Source organism: Poecile atricapillus, chromosome 6, assembly GCF_030490865.1.
Source record: "Poecile atricapillus isolate bPoeAtr1 chromosome 6, bPoeAtr1.hap1, whole genome shotgun sequence".
Lineage (NCBI taxonomy): Eukaryota > Metazoa > Chordata > Aves > Passeriformes > Paridae > Poecile > Poecile atricapillus.
The window spans coordinates 19,264,506-19,281,732 of record NC_081254.1 but is presented as its reverse complement, the minus strand read 5'-3'; the positions used below and the strand labels follow the sequence as shown (position 1 = coordinate 19,281,732).

Here is a 17,227-nt window from a genome sequence, read left to right as displayed (position 1 = left end):
ACGAGGACTGTGTGAAAAAGTAACAGGTTCTAATTGCACTTCCCAGTATACATTTCAAAAGCGTCTTGTTTAAGAGGTAACACTCAAGTAGCAAAACAACAAGGAAAAAGTACATACTACATTTCAAGACAGGCAAAACTTGCCAAATCCAGTGTGCTGGGACTCAAGAAAGGGGACAATATAAGCTCCACTCAACTTCCCTGTTTGTCAAGCGCACAAGTTGCATGCACATCTTTTTCCCTTCCACCCAGGACTTCAAAGCGTATCTTCCTTCTTCAGCGCCATCTTTAAACAAATGTACTGAGAGCCACATGAAATAGACTTCAGTGGAGTTCTCAAGTGATTAATCAGTATTCAAGTAGCTTCAAAGAGTAAGACCAGATCACAGGTCTGCTGGAAGCTCCATGTTTTACTCTATATGAAGAGTATAAAATTTTCTCTTCAAAGTAACATACAGAGTTAGCAGGTCAGTTTACTTGGAAAGCAGCAGTTGATCAGATCAGACAAAATCTAGATTTATAACATCCAGTTTAATGAAAAAAAATACGGCAAATAGATGATAAAATTTTACATGGGATGTGATATCACAGCAGCTTTGACTCTTAGGGGAAAGTAGTCCAAGTTTGCTTCTTTAAACATCTGCTCAACAATGTAATGGGCTAAGAGCAAGGATAAATGTGTGTAGAAACAGAAAATAAACCCGAACACATAAGGCTCAGTCTCCAGTAGTAGGAAGACAAGAAAGGTATAATGAGAAGCAGGTTAATCTGGGCACACCTATAAGTTCTTCTAGCAAAGGTCTGTTACGATCAGAGAAGAAAAAAACAGGACAGTATTTATTTTCAGTGGAACTCGCAAAATGCTCTCACAACAGAAAACCTAGGAATCTAAGAGTAGAAAACGTGGTTCTTCTGATATTTGACAGTAAGCATTATGATATTACAGTAAGTATTATGACAGTAAGCAAAAACAAGCAATATGCTGTGTGAGTCCTGTCTGGTCTTTTGTATGGCTTTTGGAATTGGAGGCAAGACTCGCATATGGGAGAAAGTGATGTAACTCCACTCCCTATAGTGTAAATTCGCCAGTGTATGAGTTCTGAGGACCCAGTCCTGTTCTGTTTACCACAATCAAACTTTTCTAAGGAATAGGGAACATAAATACAGAAAAAGGTGTTTCAGAGGTGGGTACAAGGATAGAATTCAAAACACCTGAGAGAAGACTGAGCTTTGGCACAGGGTTCCTACACAAACTTGAGTATTCTTCTCTGGGCTCAGCTCCTCATAGATAAGAGTGATCCTTAAGCTACGCTATAAGGACATGTGTTGTAAAGGGTAGGACATTGGGGTCATACAGATATCTGTTAGAGGCCTGAGGAAAAGACAGAGAACAGAAAACATTGGCAAGATGGTAAGCAGTGTGGAGCTGGTGTGTAAAAGCCATCCCTCACACATGGACATGCCATCTTGGTATTCTTTGTGTACTATAAAGAAAAGGAGCACTGGATGCAGATAGCTTATCCTCCAGGAAGCCAGCAATGAAAAACAAGCAGCTTATCTAGTCCTGCAACCAATACCCACCCCCACCCGACCTGCTTCCCTTCCCTTCAACAGGAGAGAGCATGATAAAAGCTTAGATGAGTCTCTGTAGGAACCCAAAGCTGTGAATCTTCCTCTCACTGTCTGGCCAAAATCCCTTCATTCGCAGTAGGAATTTAGGCTAGAGATCACCAGTTCTTGCTCTCTGCCAAAATAACAGAGGAGAGGGTTAGAATGGAAGAAAAACAACCGTAACTCAGAAAGTACAGTCAGAAAGAGAGGAGTAGGTGACTCACAAAATGTTGTCCTCTGTTATGTTTCCAGCTATATCCCCACCTTGCTGACTTTCAAGTTTCCCCACCATAACAGCAGCCAATATATTTTTTGCCACCTATAAACAAGGATACTGTTTGCCTTTTAGAAGAAGAAAGGTGACTGGGGCAGAAATAGATTTCTGCTGCTTTGGAAAGGGGTCGCAAACTCATTCCACTCCCCTCCCATTTGATTACAGGTTGGTATTCCAGCCTTGGGAGCAAGATATACCTTGAGATTCACTGAAGGAGCCTTACTGAGGAACACTCCCAAAAAAACAGACAAGCCAAGATGGCACTGCTCCACAGCTTGCTGGCAGTAGCAGGACTTGGGATAGGCAGGGGCAAGTTCTCCATCACAAATGTGAAAGAATTAGAGAATGGAGAAAATCAAAATTGAAAGCATAAAAGATGCAGTTGAAATTTGGTGGTTAAAATGAAAAATGGGGCCGTGCCATTCACAGGTGGATAGATAGATCAATTGGTTGATTTTGTATACAGTGACATGTTTTGGAGCTATAATTCACTGCTGGAGCAATTATTCCAGCATAGCAGTGGCAGGAGTTATACCAGAAACAGAATTCAGGTGCTTTTAGTCAGTGGAGAGTTGGACAACAAAGAAGTAAAAAATGGTAAATGCCATCCATCAGTAAAGATACATGGGATATAAATTATGCCTGTGCACTTGCAGAGTGTAGAGGGAAAGATAGACAGACAGATAAATAGACACATAAAAGTCTGAGTTTTGGTTGTGCAATCATTCGCTGTCTGACCTTATCCTCGCCTCCTTTCCACTGTTCTTAGAGAGAAGTGTTTAGCATTATTGTGTTCAAGTCTCTTTGCCATGTTACTGTTGACTTCTTTATCCCCCCAAACACTGAGTAAGTGGTGATGCCTCTGGAAGGTGCGAGGAATTTTTCTTCATAAGCCTTGATGTGTTCAAGAGAGGGCTGGGCTCATCTCACTGTGAGTCTGACAGGGGTTTTAACAGCCTTGCAACATCGGGACAAATAGCTCCTGGTCCCTTAACCCTTCCCAGCTTTGCAAGGCAAGGCCTAGCACTGTTGTTCCCATTGCAAGGGCTTTACACAGTCTTTCAGGCTGAAATCCTCTCTGTGGTGGCTGGGCAGAGCGGAAATCCAGGGGCTGGATCAGATTGGCCTAATGCTACAGCAGCTTAAGCGGTCTGTTTTACCAGAGATTATGGTTTCACTTACACAGAGCGCCTGAAAAATGCTGCGGTTTAGGAAGGATTATAGCTGAAAATTCCATGCTTTAAAAGAGAAATAAAGCAGGGGAGGGACTAGGAAACGCAACGTGCCTGGGGGCTGTGCAAACAGGATTAACCCCTGCCCATAGCACCTCTTGCTTCTGCCCACCCACGCTTCCATGTCCACCTTATTCTCTGCCCTTTCCTCCCCAGCAGCTCCCCACACCTGCTGTCTCTTGTGTAATAAAGAGAGTTGAAAAAGGAGTATGGAAAATGCCCAGGACCGAAGTGTCCCTAGTTTATTTACGTATCACTGTCAAATGGCTTCCTTGAAAAATATCACCTCACTCACAGCCTGTGAAAGCCCAGGGAACTTTTGGCCCTCTGCCTGCAGATAGGTCTATTCATCCAAATTATCTTGTATCAACATTATTTGGATAAAGGCTTCAAGCACTCCCAGAATGCTGGTGGTGACTCTGCCCGTTTGGTCTGAAAGTAAATCTGTGCATCCCTTGCCATCTGATGACAGAGGATGCAGAAGAAAAATAGCTTGGGGAGTTCTCGATCTACAGATACTGGCTCTGGCACATGAAGGCTCACTAGTGGGATGGTAGGAAAGTGTATGGTTGTAAAAAGCAGAAGCTGAGTGCTGATGTGCTGCCTACTCTGAGGACTTTATTTAACTGTAAAACAAAATCCAGATACTCCAACTTCCATTCCCCGTGTCCTCCACAAAAGGTCCTTGCCAAACAGAGCTTCCTAGCAAAGAGGGAAAAGAAATTACAATCCTCTCTTAGCATACCAGTGACTTCACATAGTAAACTAAATGAAGAGGAACTGTATCCCTTTTGGCCAGGATCCTTCCCGATTAATTGAAACATGAGCATATATCTTTGCTGCGGAGTCTTGGTGATGAGAGACCTTTGCTGGCCACCAATGTTAGAAGTACTTGGACAAGAACACAGATGGCAAACTATCATTTTTGCCAGGTAGCAAATCTTCAAATACCTCAGGATAAACAGCATTCACAGATAGATATTGCCCAGCCCTTTATTGTCTAGGTGAGCACTACAGCCTCGCAACAAGGTGCCTGAAGTTAATTAAGCCAGTTCTACATTAATGAAGTCAGATTTATGACCTAATTATGTGTCACATTTCTATTTCTCTGTATAAATCAAAACCACCAGAACTAACTTATTTCATAGGCCATTGGCAATAGTTGCCATCACAGCAGAGAGATGGCTTTCATTTATTGGCTTGAATTTGTTTACCTGAGGATGGATGGTTTCCTGGATAATTTGGATTGGATCTGATCACATCATCCATGCTTTGCTTTCAGGTGTCCAAATACAGGACTCCATTACTGCTGACCCAGCAGCAGTGGGTGTTCTGGAATACCCATGCTTTAGGTCACAGAGTTCTCCAATTCCCAAACTCTACTTGGCAGCCAAGTTAGGAGCAGTTGCAAAGCTGAATCTATTGAGCCTATGAAAATCTGCACATTAGAAATGGAGTCTCAATGCAAACAACAATGAAAATTAGACCTTTTATAAGTCCCCCACATTTCCTCTTTTCCATTATGTCTCTCTGTCAAGGTATCTATCTGGCAAAACTACACTCTGGGAACAATCAGAGTCAGCCCTGACTGCTTTTATGGTTAAATCACCAAAATGTGCCACTGTGAACAAGATCAATTGATTGATCCATCTATCCACCTATTAATTGCACAGTCCCATTTGTATTTTAACCTCAAACTCCAGCTATACCATTTTTGTCAAGCTTTTATGAAATTTGGCTTGAGAAGCTTTGGCCACTACACCCAACAATCTGTTTAATAGAAGCTTATAGTAAGGCTACACTTCTGAGGAAGGTTACCTTGGGTTCGAAGAGAAGAAGTGGTGCAATTCCTTGGGCCACACTGAGTGTAGCATCTCCATATGCCCTTGGCCAGCAAGAAAAAGCAGCAGGAAAGGGAGCACAAAAGCTTCAGAGCATTCTTCTTCCCAATCCTATGCTTGTTCCTGTCCTCCCTCTCCTGCATGTTCCCTCCCTCACCTCTCCTTGCCTCCCATTCCTCCCCTCTGCCACTCCCTCTGCCATTCCCCACATCTCCTGCTGTCTCGCTGAGGCATTCCTGCAGTCCGAGCCTAGCCCCCAGGCACATTTACTGCTGTTGTCTCAGCACTGGCTCCTCTGATCTACTCCTAGCCTTTTTATTTTTATTTTTGTTTTAAAATTAATTTCCCTGTAGATTTTAACCACTCCATTTTCATTTACCCATTTTGTTCTTCCTCTCCTCCCTTCCCCACCCTCCTCTTCCTTCCCTTGTTCCCTTTGTCTGTCTGTGTCCATCCCTTACCCTACCACAGAAAACCTCTCCTCTCCCCTCAGTATAAAGCAAGAGCCTCATGGAGCCTCTCTCACCCCTTTCACCCCCACCACGCCGGTCGGCTCTGGGCAGGCTGATCTTCAGCCCTTCCACATGGCCCTTTCAGACGATGCGTCCACGCCTTGCTACAGTGCCTTCCTTCATCATGGTGCCCACTTTGGGCAGTCCAGCAGCCAGCCTCTGATAGCAGGTAACCGGCCTTGGCCACAAACTGAGTGGGGATGCTGTAGGCAAGGGGTTCAGTTTCGTCTGACGGGGAGGCCAGTAAATGCTGCAAGCTCTTTGAGTGCAAGTGGGAACAAGAGCAACCACATTCCAGGTCTGCATCTGCAGCACATGTCCTCAGCTCCATGAAGAATCAAAAAGTTTTCACACCTGTCCTTCATTTTTAGAATAAAATGGGAAAAGAAGCTGTAACTACCTAGAAGTGACTGGGTGTCCCAGTTGGATTTGGTTTGGGACTTAGTATAGAAACATGCATACTGCAAAATCCTGTGTTTCCTCAATAGCCATAACGTCCCTGAGTACTGCAGGCACAGAATACGGTGTGCTAGCTAGGGTAGATGACAGCAGCGTGAAGATCCCAGCCAGCTCTAGGTCTGCCTGGGTTGTTCAGCATGAGTTGCAGCTCCCAAGTCAGACAGACACAGGCAGGTGGTGAGCCCTGCCATAGCTATGCTGCGAGCAGTATTTGAATCACCTGGTTTGGGAGTGTCAATGTGAGCTGGTGCCTCCACACAGCAGATCAAGCAGTTAAGAAACCCAGCATCATGTCTGAGTGTCAAGAGCAGGAAGGATGTGTGAGAGACTATGTTTTACAGCCAAAGGAATACAGAGCTGAGGTAGGGGGCCTTTAAGGGAAGAAAGAAGTGAAGAAATAGGGTGCAGAAGATGGCAGCATTTAGGAGCAGCAGGCAGGAAGGAAAGATGAGAAGGAAGGTCAAGTTTCAGGTAGGTACTAAGGGAAACTCCTGAACAAGGTGACAGAACCAACATTGCTGCAGAATCTCAGAGGTGACTTGGGTGAAATAGTGGGTATCATCTTGGGTGACCAACAACAATTTTTCAAAATATGTAATCTGGGCTTTTTCAGAACAGACAAGTCTTAGTGCAGACCACAGTTCCTAATACTCGAGAAACATATCTTACCTCTGCCTCCTTCATGTTCCTATGTTATTTTTCTCTTTTGACTTAATAGCTTTCTTTTGTCTTGTCACATGAGATTCCCATTTCTAAACCTCCAAGTAGGAAAACAGCAAGTAAAAGCAGAGAAGACTGGTGTTCCTAAGACTGTCTTTGTCCTACCTTATTGCAGCCAGTAAGAGCCTCTGAGTTCTGGGTACCTCCTAAGCCAAGAAGTCTCCTGACTCTTTCCAACACTACAGACATCTGGGGATACTGTTATATATGACCATCTAGCCTAGAAGGCACCGTGTCTCTTGAGAGGCATGTGCCTCATGACTTTCAGGGAATTGGACATAGGACAAAGCGTTCAAAACCGCAAACAATGTCACAGTGATTCAGGTGCTGTTCCTCACCCAGAAGGTTCTTGCAGGATGAAGAATGGCTACAGTTGGAAGCATGTTATGAGCTAGCTTTGCCATAGCCCTGCACTACAAGAATTTAATAATCCTGTCTACCTCTTTGTAATGAGAGGAGGTTATGGAAGGGGCCTGTTTGTACGTAGCAGCATTTTAAGAGTTTCTCTGTGAGACCTTTCTGATCTTACTGACACAGTACTAGTTTGTCATCATCTTTTTCAAGACTGGGATCTTGACAGATGATCACTTCCCAACAAATTTTCCATGCTCAGTTTCAAACATCAACCTCTGTGCCCTCATGTCTGAAAAAAACAGGGGCATATGTGCACACATCAAGTAGCAGAGTGAGTGTATATGTGATCCCACCTGAATGAAAGTGCCAAAATGAATTAATTTTGTCTGCAGCTACATAATGTTATCTCTAATTTTTCAGTGACTGTTTTCTTACTCATCACTTGTTATTTCTCAGGCTAGTCAATAAATGAAACTAAAAGAACAAGAATTGTAAGCATGAAAATTTCTTGCCTTAAACCAAAGTGAGAAGAAAAACCAACTACATCTACTGGGTGTATTAATTCATGGTATTAATTCATACCATTTAACAAACAGCTACAAGTCACTAAAGGTATGATGGTGATAAAAGAGTAAAAGAGTGTAGAATATTAATCCCTGGTACATTGTGTATTTATTTTTATCAGTATTGGGGAGTGGCTGGAAAATGGCTCAACTGTTGTCTAAGAGGACATAAGCTAGGAACATCAGCCACTGATCGGGAACCTCTTCAGGGAGAAAGAATAAACTTGCTTTTCTGTTTTCTTGAGTAAATCACCTCAGTAATCTTTACTCAAGACCTGTGAAAGAAATGACACTGGTTTAGCCTACCTCATCCCAGAGAAACTTCCTCCCTTCAGGTTAATGTTCCATGCTTATTAGTTTTTGCTTTGCCTTGTAACTGTTAATTATTTCTGATTCCCCAGCCAAGGTTCATGCTTGTTCCAGGGCCTGCTTTTATCAGTTATCATTCTGCTGTTAGTAGAGCTAAACCAACGCTTCTTCTTTCACTGGCATATGCCAGCACGGTGCAGGTGACTCCGGTGGTGTTAATGGGCTATACTTAACCTGTCTCTCCTAAAGGCGAATCAGACTCTTGCCCTCCAGTTAGAACAGATAGGAGAGACAAAATTTAACAAAAGAACAACAAATAGCACAAACTTCTTGGTGAGCTACAGTTCACCTAGGGAATGTGAAAGGCTTTCGATGCCTGGAACAGGCTGACATCTCAGTAGGCAGTGTTGGAGGTTGAGCTGTAAATCTCTCAGCAGCTGTGGGGGAAAGATTATCTTAATTTATTTAGCTTTTTGTTTTGTTATGTTTTTCTTTGTTTGTTTTGTTTTGCTTTGGCTTGAAACTCCCAGCAGCTTCTGAGATTATTTTAGTTCATTTAAATGCAATAAGCACTAACAGCAAATGCCCTTCTGGCTGGCCCGTTTTCAGGCTAACCAGTCCAAATGAGGAAATGCCTCTGGCATCAACCAAGAAGCCCCCAGCTGCACTTCCTAAGAGAGGAAAAATAAACTACAATCATACAGCCAGTCTACACCCCTCTCTACTTCTTTGGTAGTGAAAAGAAATCACAACTTAAAGTATTATAAATAAAAAACTTGTACCTATGATAAAGATAAAGTGAGAGTCAAACTAATTTGCATGATCCTATTATTATATATAGTACACCCGCACCTGGAAGGAGTCCAATCAGTATTAGTCTCATACACTGTGCAAATGTACTAAAAGTGTGCCCTTGCACCAAAGAGTTTGCAGCATAAAGAGAAGCAGAGAGAGGTAAAGTGACTTGCCTAAAACCATCAGCAGGTGAATGACAAAGGTGGGAAGAGAGACAGGCACAGGAAACTCTTGGATCACTTCCCAGTGCCTTGCACATTGATCACGCCCTAAAGCAACATCACCACAGTTTTGGAACTGCATCCACTGCATATAGACAGGACCTCAGCTACTCTGGCAATGAATATGCTGCCATTCTCTGTGCAGATCAGGGCCATTTTGATTTAGTTAAAATAGATCCAAAATCTGCAATGAAACAAACCAAATTCTTTTGAGCCTCATCAAAGCTAAGTTTTAACATCCATCTTTACAGTGTGAGATCAAAAGTACCCCAATCTTCACCCAGAATTTTCAGTGGGTGCACACAACTCATGTAAGAGAAGGCTGTGCAGTAGTTGCCTATCAAGTCGTGCGACAGTGGGACAAGAGGTGATACCAAATCAATATTGATCACCTGTCCTGATTTTCTCCCTTTCCAGGTCGTGATATGGCAAGCACCACCTTGCCTGGCTACCCACCCCATGTTCCCCCAACTGGACAAGGCAGCTACCCAACATCAACTCTTGCAGGAATGGTTCCTGGTAAGTCAGCTGCCAGCCCTCAATAATGGTACACACATGTTTGAACAGTTACCAGCAATGTGAGAGCTTACACAGCTGGCTTGGCTATTGCTTTGCTGACATGAAGTGCTATTCTTTTCATAAAGAAACCATCAGCTGCCTATAACCAATGTAGCTAACCACCCCTTTTGTAATGCATCTCTTTCCCCTAGTAACTGATTCACTGCTGCTATGGGCAGCTAGCTAGCTATAACCTGTGGCAATTAATTGGTAATTAATTATCCCTAGTATTCATTAACTAATGTAATTATTTTCCAATGACCCATGCAGATTATTATGTACTGCTCATGGCTCAAGATACTCACCTATCCAATAACTAAGGGTGACAACTCACCCCCTGTCTAAAGCCATGGCATCAAACTGAAAATTATCAATGGTAATTTAATACCTGCAGTATTTGAAGACCTACTGTCTATATAGCTTAAATTTACTAAGAACTCAGAAATTATTAACAGTATTTCATGAGAAACTAACTATTCACTCTTAACAACCAACTATTTAACCATCTCCTGTTTGTGAAATAGTGCCTCCAATGCAAGAAACTATCAACCTAATTCTACATCCAAAGACAAACTTTTTCTTTGATACCCAGTGCTTGGGACAAAATCTCAGCATTTGGATTCTCCCACTCTTTTAGAAGAAGAAAGGACCATTTACTCTAGGACAATGGAAGAGTTTATTACCTCAGGCTCTATTACCCACTCTCCTCTGATGACAGTTGTCCCCAGCAGATAAATGAAGAGGCAGCATTTTCTTTTCTCAGACATGGTAGCTCAGAACTCATCTGACACCGATTTCTGCTTTATATGGCCCATGGTTGTGAGTCGTGATGATTAAGGGGCAGATACACAGCCTACTCTTCTGCTTCTAAAGAGATGAGTCCAGAACCAAAGCAGCAAAAACTTGAGGACAGAAAGCTCTTAAATTACTATCATATGATTTGCCAGGGCTTGTGAGTGGAAAGCCTGACTTAACTCTCATGCAGATCTCAGAACTGCCAGCTAAATGAACATTAACTTCAATGAGGACAGTGGAAATATAACTGTTAGGAAATGTTTTCAGGTCAAAGTCTCAGCATTTTTAAGTGACAAATCATAGAATGGCCTGAGTTGAAAGGGACCTGAGAGGTCACCTAGTTCAAACCACCCTGTTATGGGGGGGCATCTTTACAGGTTGTGCAAAGCCCCATCCAGCCTGACCTTGAACACTTTCAGGGATTGGGTATCCACAGCTACTCTGGGAAACCTCTTCCAGTAACAAATTTTAGGTCATGTCCTACACTAAATTATTCAGGGAGATGGTTTGGCTCCAGAATCTGACAAGCACTAAGATACTTGTGAATGAATGAACATGCCCCACAGAGCTCCCCCCAGTAACAGTAGGTAAATTCAGTTGACAACATTTAGATCATTTATGGTCAAAACTTTTAGGAGGTCACAGCATACAGAGATTATTAATAATATCAAAATAGCTGTCTCTTTGAGTAGAAACTGTTCAGTTATTGCTATGTAAGTTTAATCTCCTCATGACAAGGATGATACTGACTTCTAAACTGCAACAAAAGTCTTAAGACCACTAATATCAGGTCACTTATCCAAGAATAGGATATTTCAGCTCCTTGATGTGGAGGCTGCATATAAGACAGTAGTGTCCCAAAAAAATCCCCCATAAATATTCCCCAAAAGAAAAGGAACATAATTATACAGAAAAAAGGTTAAGTTATATGTCAAAGTTAAAAAAAAATATTCTGGCCAAATGGGTATCTTCACATTAAATCTGATGTCAACATTCTAGCAGAGGGAGTTTTTCCAGTGGCCTACCAGGGCATCCTGCAGTAGTTACTGCGTTTTTCAACAGAGCATCAGGTTCCGGCTGTTTCAGTCATACCTCACTGGTCAGACCCAGCCAGGAAGCCCTTTTCTTTCTGTTTTCTAGTGTGACTGAAGCCAACAAGATGGAGATAAAGAGGCTTCCTGGGAAGAAACAGAAAACTTCGCTTTAGTGGGTCACTCTGCAGATCCCTGCAGCCACTACTTTGTGTCAGGGGCCAACAGGAGAAATATGAGGAACGGTGTTAAGAGTAGAGCAAACATATATTGGTACTTTCTCAAAAGATCTCCCAGCCTCCACATTGCAACTAAGAGCAACTTTCTAAGCCAGACTTAGTATTTTTCTATTTAATATTAAACTCTTGATAGGTTTTCCCTCTACAAATGAAAAAATGTCTCCTGAATCTATATAAGCCTTTGACATGCATAGAAACCTTTTGCAAGGAGTTCTGTAGCTAAACTACATATTTTGTGAAAACTAAATCCCTTATTTGTTCTGAACTGCCACCTGCTAGGCTCCCTTCATGCCTCATCGTTTCTGTATTAGAGGACTAAACCAATAAGATTTAAATACACATGCCAAGAAATAGTGTTAGTAAAGATTCCCTGAGCACAGATTGCACAGAATATAGGCCTCCTGAGATCAGTCCTCTGTGCTGACTTGCAACCTCTGTTGGGAGTCCAGTTTGAACAATCAAATACAATGGTGTCAATGGTTTGTTATGTACCCTTAGGCCCAGAAAGTTCAGGGCCCAGTGCTTTAACTGCACTGGAAACAAGAAGTCAGCAAGATGAATGCTCAGGGAGTATCTTTAAGAAACATACTAACATGCAAACAAAACTACTGTTCAGATATGAGAAAACATGGGAAAGAGACCCTGTCTTCTCTAAACAAAAGTGCAGAGCTAAACACACAACTGTTCAGAAACCAGATTTCTAACCCATTCAAAATTCTGATTCTTTGATATTTGTTTTCATCTTGCATTGGTATGAGGAATCAGAACCTTGCAGTTCAATTTGCAAACATCAGGATGAAACATTTCAATAACATCAACATGTTCTAGATGTCAAGACATATTAAAATAATGAAAGAATTGAAAGAAAATTAAATTAAATGAGAAAGGCAAAATGAAACAAAACCAGAAAGTTGAAACATAGAAATTTGTTTCAATTTGCAATAACTTCAGAACTTTTTTTCCAAAACTCTATTGAAGCTGACAAGCTCGAGAAAAACATTTCCATTTCAATGAGACAGCATTTTCCAGTGGAAAACTGAGAAGATTGTTTAACCAGTGCTAATCAAAGCTGCTATGTTCTACCCATGACAACCTTTCACTAGACTTCTACTCGCATAGTCTCCTATAGCACTGCATTCATGCAGTCTATAAAAAGCTTGTCTCCTGTAGCACTGCATTCATGCAACACGGCCAGCAAATTAAAAGGTCTCTGAGGTTTATGCAGATAACAAGACCAGATACCTATTCCTGCATTTGCCCTTCCTGTAACTTCGGGTCCCAGGCTGTAAACATGGATGAAAGCCAGTGGTCCTGAGCACACACTTGGAAAAGCGGGAGTTAGTCACTCACAGAAAGATGGATCAGATGCTGGGCTACACTTAACCTACATATCTGAGAGAAATTTCCTAAAAACGTAACAGAATACCTTTGATCCCTGTACCAATTCTTCCTCTTTCGCAGAAAGGACGTCAAGTTTCTGCAAACTGTTTTAGTGAAGTGAGCATCCACTGAAGGAGCTGGAGTTTACACAGAGCAGTGCGGAGCCTGCAGAGGGCTGGGGACGGCGGCAGCAGGGAGTCGTTAAACAGAATCCAATGTTGATGAGGAAATTACACTTGTTTCATTAGTGATCGGGGAAGGCGATAGCTCAGTTCCTCTTGGTCACAGTTGAGCTCAAAAGCTCATTATCCTGCTGCATGCATGCTTTCACTCCTCGTCAATAAACACTGTTTCCAGTGGCTGCCCTCCCTCCTCCCCACGCTCCGTAGCTGTGGCTTTTTCTCCTGCGCTTAACCCGTGCTTTAGCAGCACTATAAACAGTTTAGGGTGTCAACTCAGCAGGGAGTGAGAGAAAAGGCTTGAAATATCAGAGCAATTTCTCTCCATACAGTGAGAGAAATAACAGTGAAGTTACGTCATATGAAGCACTTCAAAAGCAGAAATTCTCATTAGGAAAGTTTTTCTTTTTCTCCTTCTTTGGGAAGCAAACTCATTCCAGTATATTCCACAGGTAAATAATTTCAGTAGAGAAATATCTGGACTGTGCATTGCATGGTCCTCTTCGCAGGTTTCACCTATTCCTTCCCAGCTAGTTGTCAGAGTTTCCATGCAGGATATTTCTAGCTATGGAATTATGCTGAATTATTATCATTAAAACAGTAGTTAGCAAGATCTCTCACACAAAATGAGATTCTATGCTGAAACTAAAAGCCACTGTGACTAAAATACCTTTGTATGATGATTTGGTTTGATTCATACTAATTTTTGCACTGAGTACTTTGGTTATCACCCTGAGTACCTCTAAAAACCTTGCTGGAAAGATCCTCCTCAAGTTTAAAGCAGTACAAATCCCTTAACTTGAACAGACTTCATTTCCACCATCTGAGAATCTGTGGTTTTGGTTTTAACACTCCAGTGAGAGGAGATTTGCAGAGATTGTGCCATAATTAATTGACAGTCTTTGGTAATTGTATCACAGGCATCCATCCCATCTTGCATTACCTTCTTTTCCTGTTCCATGGTATCTAGCAGGAACTTCCAGGTGCTTTTCAAACACTTCTGTTGTTCCACCTCTGCCTTTGGGCAGATCAGAAGCTAACACCCACACTATTCTTCCACTGCCTTTTAAGAACATAAGGCCTTTCCGATGGCATTAATTGTCCACAGTCTGTTGTTACTACATTAAATTGAGCTTATGAGCAGATCATGCCATGATTTTCCATAATAGAATGATACATATTTAAGTTTGGGGAGATTTGTTTATTTTGAATGCAGCACAATCCCCCTTCAGTTACCAAATACCCTGCACAGCCTTCTAAGAAACAGGGAGACAGCTCCTTCCAAAAATAAAGCAAAATGTTTTAGAAGACTCTGCACCATTCGGATCTTGGTTCAGAGTCTTACTAGATGACAAAGCTTGGAAGTATTTTGGTTCGGGCTCATTTTCCTAATGTGAAAAGGGGAGCTGTAGCCCTACTTGTCTTTCAGCTGTAGCCCTACTTGTCTTTCAGATTCAGCACATTAACTAAAGTGCTAGTCATTAGAAAATTATTTTCTAGAGCTAGAATGCAGCAAGTTTTCTCTATAGCTCACTAACTGAGCATAAAAGAGAGGTTAATAATGTATTAATCACTTTTCTGACTAATATTATCCAGAGTAAGAAAGAAAGAAAGTGATTCATGTGTTTCCTATTTTGTTTTGTGTTTAAGCACAGCCAACCCAGAACATTTCCAAAAATGAATTATACTTTTCTCCACAAATATGCCATCACCCTCAGTACCCTAATAAAAAAAAACTTAGCAATACGTATTGCCACCAACAGCACTGCTAGTTCCAAAGAGTTTCTTGTGAGCTTGTCCCATCAAGCTTCCATGCCTGCTGTCTTGACCCTACTGGATACTGGAGAACTTTTGATGTTATTCATAAAAAAGCTGATAATTAAGTGCATATAAGCTTGCATATGCAGTCCTACTGCAACTTGAGAACTGGAAGATAGAAGGCAGTGAAAAAAAAAGAAACAAAACCCCCCAATTTTAATAATTTATTCATATTATTGAATTTGAACTGATTCCTTGATTGTGAAAAAGTCAATCTTGTGATGCTTAATGGTGTGAGTAAGCAACTTTTCACTGAACAGGCACTGCAGTGACTTGAAGGGAAGAGGCCCAGCTAGACAAGGAATAAAAAAACTGGACATACACCAGTTTTCCTGCTGGCAAACAGATTCAGCACAAACACTGCTCTGATGGAACAGCAGACATAAATCTTTATTCCTCACTGTATTTCACACCTTCCTTGGTTTCTTCCAGGGAGCGAGTTCTCAGGGAACCCCTACAGCCACCCTCAGTACACGACCTACAACGAGGCCTGGCGGTTCAGCAACCCTGCATTACTAAGTGAGTACCTCTTTCCCACAGCACACCCCCAGCCTCGCGCTCCTTCTGTTTGTCTGTTTTCTTTTCTTTGTTCTGTTTGTTTGTTTGTTTCTGAAGAGGATTTTCAAGTATTTGGGCAGGTGAGAAGCCTTTTTCCTCACTCTCCAGTCCAGTTTGAAATGGGTATATATATATACATATATATATGTAATGGATACCTCATGTATGTTTTGTATCAGTTCTGAAGCCGATTCCTCTTTCATGAGACAGTTCAGAACTCCAGTTCAGCTCTGGCTTCTCCATGGGCTGCATGCACAGTTTATTCCAGATTACATCAAAAGTTAAATTTAGGTTCTGTTACTCTTAGGCCACAACTAACATACTTTCAAGACCTGGTTGAAAATTCAGATAAGATTTCACTCCTCTCCCAGGCTAAATCCAGAGTCAATTCCTAGGAAATCTTTAAATCCCATAGAATTTCCAGTTGGACTAATGTCTAGAGTGGGAGACAGGCTGCATCACAAGATTTATAATAGCCAGTAGAATTCTCTTACAGGGATATATATCTATCTTCAGTCACTGATATGATCAGAAATAGTCAGGGTTTTTTCAGAGGGGGGAAAAACTCTTACGAGACCATAGCTTCTAATACAACATTTCTTTGCAGGGGAATAGGAAGAGACTTATTTTATGTAAAATAAATCAGTTGTGATTATTACTTATGTATTTACTGAGGTTTAACAACTGGATAATAGATGCATTTTATTCCAGTGCTGTTAAACTTCAGTAAATGTGATCTTAATAATCAATCACTATTTAACACACATTCAATAACCATCTAAAGAGCTTTCATGCCAAATGTGATCCAAATCCCAAGTAGTAAAACACTGTAATTTTGTTTCATTTCTCCCCTCCTGGTTTTAAAGTGACCCATTACACTTTGTTAGGTACACTCAGAATACCTGGCCCTGACACTTTCTTTGTGGCTACGGATCAGGTGTGGCGTATTTGTGCTGCAATGTTTGTTGTGGTTTAGCCCCAGGCATTAGCCAAGCCCATGCAGCCACTTGTTCAGTCCCCCACCAGGAGGATCAGGGAGAGAACTGGAAGGATAAAAACTAGAAAACTGGGCTGAGATACAGACAGTTTAATAAGGAAAGCAAAAGCCACACACACAAGCAAAGCAAAACAAGGAATTAATTCACTGCTTCCCATGGGCAGGCAGGTGTTCAGCCATCTCCAGGAGAGCAGGGCCCCATCATGCACAATGGTTATTTGGGAAGACAAACAACATCACTCCAAACATCTCCCCTTTCTCCTTCCTTCACAGTGACCATGGTGCTATCTGGTCTGGAATATCCCTTTGGCCAGTTCAGGCCATCTGTCCTGGCTTGTGTCTCCTCGCAGTCCCCCATGCACCCCCAGACTCCTCAGTGGTGTGGAGAAGCAAAAAAGCCTTGGCTCTGTGTAAGCCCTGCTCAGCAGTAACAAGAATAACTCTGTATTATCAACCCTGTGCTCAGCACAAATTCAAAACACAGCCCTTACCAGACACTGGGAAGAAAACTAACTCTGCCCCAGCCAAAACCAGCACAAATGCCCATGGGCTTGCTTATTGATTGTCAGAGGATGCAAAAGGATCTCTTTCCCATAGAGGGGCGTCCTATCCAGAGGCCACAGTAGCGTCTATGGACTGAAGTGTGGCCCTCAGTTGGCTTCCACTGATTGCCTTTCCCTAATCCCATTAGGAGCTCAGTCTCCCAAGTTCTTCTTTTGATTCTTTTGCTTTTCTTTCTTTCTTTCTTTCTACCTTTCTTTTTGTTTTCAGTTGTCCTTTAT

General features: G+C 41.9%; 1 protein-coding gene across 9 annotated transcripts in view; it reads left to right on the top strand.

Annotated features, from left to right (window-relative positions):
* The window catches only part of PAX2 (paired box 2), a 104,126-nt gene that overhangs the window by 79,300 nt on the left and 7,599 nt on the right, over positions 1 to 17,227 (top strand). For 4 of the 9 annotated variants that reach the window (XM_058841750.1, XM_058841749.1, XM_058841747.1 and 1 more), the window contains 3 exons: positions 5,429 to 5,638; positions 9,308 to 9,409; positions 15,323 to 15,409. In XM_058841750.1, the coding sequence (XP_058697733.1) occupies positions 5,429 to 5,638; positions 9,308 to 9,409; positions 15,323 to 15,409 (399 nt within the window). Of the gene's footprint in view, positions 1 to 5,428; positions 5,639 to 9,307; positions 9,410 to 15,322; positions 15,410 to 17,227 lie in introns of those variants that run through there. The other 5 variants (XM_058841752.1, XM_058841754.1, XM_058841753.1 and 2 more) reach the window with 3 other exon arrangements.